This window comes from Berghia stephanieae, chromosome 11 (assembly GCF_034508935.2).
Source record: "Berghia stephanieae isolate SIO BIC M18660-M18661 chromosome 11, UCSD_Bste_1.3, whole genome shotgun sequence".
Classification (NCBI taxonomy): domain Eukaryota; kingdom Metazoa; phylum Mollusca; class Gastropoda; order Nudibranchia; family Aeolidiidae; genus Berghia; species Berghia stephanieae.
The window spans coordinates 35,489,298-35,494,297 of NC_088370.1; the positions used below are offsets into that span (position 1 = coordinate 35,489,298).

The window sequence follows — 5,000 nt, forward strand, 5'->3', positions numbered from 1 at the left end:
TAAACTAAAAAAACCCCAAAAAACTAGAGATGTACGATAGAGAACAAAAACAAAGCAATCTGAAAACCAGAGAGAGAGAGAGAGAGAGAGAGAGAGAGAGAGAGAGAGAGAAGAGAGAGAGAGAGAGAGAAGAGAGAGAGCGAGAGAGAGAGAGAGAGAGAGAGAGGAAGAGAGAGAGAGAGAGGGGAGGGATGACTTCCGTAGTTTCACAGCACTTGTACTATATTATTAATTAATCTTCTAGCCATTAGTTGCACTGTCCAATAAATAGATCTATTCTATTACGGTTTTGGATAAGATTAATTTTTTTACAAGTGGTGTGATTTTTCTAAATTCAAAAACAATTTGGGGAGATGTTTTTTTTTACGACTCTGGCCGACGCCATTATTACTTCCTGTGTTTCCCATCAGTTTCGATATTACAAGTGATGGCAAACATTATGTTTCATCAGGTTATAGTATTTTTAGTTAGGATTGAGGAGGGGGAGGGGGGGGGGGTCCCCCAATAAAAAAAAAGGGGGGGGGGCGGCGGGGGGGGGGGGGCCCCCCCCGATAATTAAAAAAAAAAAATCCCTCTTTAGGCGTGCTGTGACACAACGGATTCCCCTGTCTACCCAAGAGTGAATTGGTGGCTGGGTCTGTTCGATCCGTCGGAACGTACTTTGCGATAGACTAGCGTCCTATCCAAGGATAGCAAGTAGTTGCTATTGTCCGTTTCACGCTATAGAAATCGGGATAAACTCCGGCTCCATGGGCCTACTGACTTTTTACTTTTTTACTGTTGTGAGAGGAGGTCCTTTAACCCTATCCTTACCAACTATAGGAAAATCATCACATTCGTTACGATACAACCAACATTTTTCTTATTCAAATTCCTATTGTACATCATAAAATTTACATAAAATGACAGTGTGTTGTAGAGCATGTTTTGCTACAGAAATTATTTATCGCAAGAACTTACTGCTATTGTGTTTGAGTGATAAAAATCTATTTTTGTTTTAGTTGGGTGTGAAGTTTTTGGGAAAATCCTGAAAATGGCTGGTAAGGAGAGGGTTAAAAAGACTGAAAGGAGGAATACACGGCTAAGCAAGTTTTAAAATTTCATAAATTCATTATGAAAAGGGGAAAATTATTACTAACTCACCTCTGGCGAAGAAAATTTCCACTTGAATTATTAATATCACGGGAACTTGAACCTGTTTTTGGAGCTTGTGCCGAATGGTTGGTCACTTTGATGATCGGAACGGGTGACTGAGGGGCTGGATACGACATTGCCTTAGGTCTACTCTGAACACCCAAACGTCTGAGCATCAACTTGGCGTTTTTCACTTTGTGCTTTCCCAAGACTGGAGATCGACGGCGGCTCTGAGAAATATCTTCTCAACAATCGAATGTTCTTGATGCTGTTGCTGCTGTTCGTCTTCTTCTACAATGCTGCTTTGACGTGGTAGGAAAGAGGTCACGCCACTACTTTGAGCGATGTTATTCTGTTTTGTTCGCTTTCGACGACATAGAAGGGGCAGTCTCGAAGTCGAAGACGATGAGTTGGAAGATAGAGTTGTTGCTGAAGTGGACGATGTTGAAGATGATTGAAACACTTGAGAAGATATAATACTCGACAGTGGAATCAATTTAGGAAAATCTGAGAGCGTGTCAAAAACTTCGTCCAAGTTGGAGTTACTGGTCATGTCAACTTTTCTATTTCCTCCGTTATTGTTGTTGCTATCAAACGTATATCTGGAATGTTGTTGCCCGTATCCAATATTATTAGCAAACGAATTATCGACCGTTTCTCGATATTGTCTGAAAGAAGAGTCCACCAGCTTATCAACGCGATCGGCTGAATAGCTGACACTCACACCACTGGCCACCCGGAATGTAGAAGACGCTAAAGTCTCAGTTGGTGAATTGGCGATACGAAGAGAAAACTTGCTTACAGAGTCTTCACTAGCCTTGTACGAATCCACGAAATGACGGCTATCGTCTCCTTCGACTGCATCAACATTAGAACATCCTTTGGAACAAATTGCACACATATGATATATTCTATTATAGTTTTTACCATCAACGCAGCTACAACAGTGACAACCACAACATTTGCAACCAGCGCAGGTGTCCTGGTCAAGTTTAACACAGTTTGTCAAACAGTCGCCTGTTGTTTGTTTAGATGTGTTGTTGGTGACTTGTATAAAACTACAATGGCCTGTGTTACGACGTGTGTTCCCACCGTGACTAGTGTTCACCGAACTCCGACACTGTCATCTTGGATTGTTTGGGTTGTCTGTTTCATTATTTCAAAGAGAAGAAAAGGAAACTCTGCCCGTGTCACCAAGTTTATCGCAAGATTTATGTCCCTCTCCACTGGCCATTGCTATTGATCGTCTTCTTCTCTAATCACTTGTAAAATCGACGACTGGATAAAATAAATTATATTTTATATAAATAAATACAATGGAATATCATTATACCGACCCTATTATTGTCCTACAACCTTTACTTAAAAGTATTAGAACTTATGATAAACTAACATTTATTTTACTTGATGGTATATTAGTGTTTTGTTGTACTAGCTCAGCATGTGGCATCAGCACAAATGTTATATTAAAATGATCATAGCGATATAGTAATCGTAATCGAAGCGACAACGTTGAGAAAGATGTTCTCGCATATCGATGTGGACATGAATCGATATTCACGCTATGATCATAGCGATATAATCGTAATCGAAGCGACAACGTTTAGAAAGATGTTCTCGCATATCGATGTGGACATGAATCGATATTCACGCTACGTCATCAACAGCTCCTCTTCGATTCAACGGGGACGATTTATACTATAGATAGTATGCGCTTGGCTAAGAAGCTCACAACATTGTCATCCGGAAGTATAACGGACCAACACACAATTTATGTGTAACCATGAGCGTTTATAGTCTGGTTAATACAGTTTAGTGAGAATTACTCATAAACGCGGATGGCAAAAAACAATAACAAAGACCAGAGTGAATCATCTTCGTCCTATCTATAGTTCCTTGAGCTCGATCATGTGTCATGTTTTAAAAAATGCTCAAAATAACCTAGATAATAATTTTTCTTTCCAGTTTTCGAAATATCCGACATCAAAATAGGACATTCTGTCCTGATGAATCTTAATCTTGAATTTTTGTATAGCGCAATATCCACAAAACGTGCTCAAAGCGCTTTACAAGAGGTCCCTGACTAACAGCAACACGTAACATATAGAACGAGACATGGCGCATTTGAGGCGATACTACAATTTTTTTCCGACAGAGTTAACGATGTTAACGACCAGGTACTCATTTTACACCTGAGTACGGTGAGAGAAAGTGAGTAAAGAGCCTTTTCCAAGGACTCAACTATGCGCCGAGCGCGAGGCTCGAACCCAGCACCTTCCGATCCGAAAGCGAGTGTCACACCACAAGACCACATAGCCGCACAAGGTCTATATAAATAAGGAGCGGTTTCACAGCCAGAGTTGTGATTTATATATATATATATATATATATATATATATATATATATATATATATATAATATATATATATATAATTTCAACACTGTAAGATAGTTAAAATTGTCACTATAATTAAAAATTGAACAGATTGCAAAAAAAAAAAATTAATAAATTAATATTTTTTGCAAAAAAAAAAAAAAAAAAAAAAAAAAAAAAAAAAACCCAAAATACAACAAAAACTATAAATTAATATTTACATATTTGACGGGTCATTCATAAATTATGTCTTTATCCAAATCTTACCTTTTCATCGGCCACTACATTTAAAGAATCAATCTACAAAAAAATCTCACACGAGGATTAATCGAATGCGCATAGATGAATATTCATGTGCTGGTTTTCCATGTACTTTTATATATCTTCCTTGTGTCTATTTGTCACCAAGCACAAATGCCACACCTTTCCTCGTTACACAGTATACGTACGTACTACGCACATTGACCCATAAATAAACGGCCATGCTTAGGACACTGACCGAAGCCATCGTTGACTTATAGATAGAATGAAGTTGACGTCACTCAGGTCTTTGTTATTGCTTTTTGCCATCAGCGTTTATGAGTAATTCTCACTAAACTGTATTAACCAGACTATAAACGTTCAATGCTTACACCTCGTTTTGTGTGTTGGTCCGTTATACTTCCGGATGACAATGTTGTGAACGTCTTAGCCAAGCGCATACTATCTATAGCCTGACACTGGAACCCTCTAGGACTTACAGTTTGACTTCATTTTAAAAATGTTTCTGCACCGTCTTGTGAGTTGTCGTGAGAGTAGTGCTCAAGGAAACAAGTGATTCCATTGGTTGAAATATAGAAACAACTCACGATTTGTTTTCTTTTGTGGCCAAAGACTTGTATTTTGACGTCATATTTTGGTCAGTGTCATGGTATGTTGACGATGGCGACGAACTATCTAATCAATTTTTTCAGCGATTTAAATTCTTCAACGTCACTCAAAACCTTTGAACTACTTTTTTTTTAATCAGCATATTAGAAGAACATTAATCACCAACGTGCACTTATTTCCAGGTCTGATGACCCAATTTCCGATGGGCTCGTTGTTCTAATGAAAATCTCAAAAAAATACGCAAAATATTGTCCATTACAACGTCACTTATAACCAAGTATTGTGTTTAAAAATTGTATCTCTATTTATCAACCAACCGCCCTTGTGTCATTGTGTCCAATAGTTATATTTACTATCGTCTTTGCTCTCTGATCTGAAATAGACAATAAATGGCGTCAAACCAGTAGCCTTTGACTAATCTATAGATAGTTCGAAGTTGACGTCACTCAGGTCTTTGTTATTGTTTTTGTCATCCACGTTTATGAGTAATTCTCACTAAACTGTATTTGCCAGGCTATAAACGATTATGGTTACAAACAGTTTTGTGTGTTGGCCAATTATACTTCCGGATGGCAATGTTGTGAACTTCTTAGCCAAGCGCATTCTATCTATACGCGGGCT

At 38.2% G+C, this 5,000-nt stretch overlaps 1 protein-coding gene across 1 annotated transcript in view; it reads right to left on the minus strand.

The window, feature by feature from the left end:
• Window positions 1-5,000, minus strand: part of LOC144956406 (uncharacterized) — a 103,798-nt gene that overhangs the window by 90,773 nt on the left and 8,025 nt on the right. The window contains exons 2-3 of the mRNA XM_078886908.1: window positions 1,430-2,013; window positions 1,144-1,364 (exon numbers count right to left, since the gene is read on the minus strand). Of these exons, the coding sequence (XP_078743034.1) occupies window positions 1,144-1,364; window positions 1,430-2,013 (805 nt within the window). The remainder of the gene's footprint in view (window positions 1-1,143; window positions 1,365-1,429; window positions 2,014-5,000) is intronic.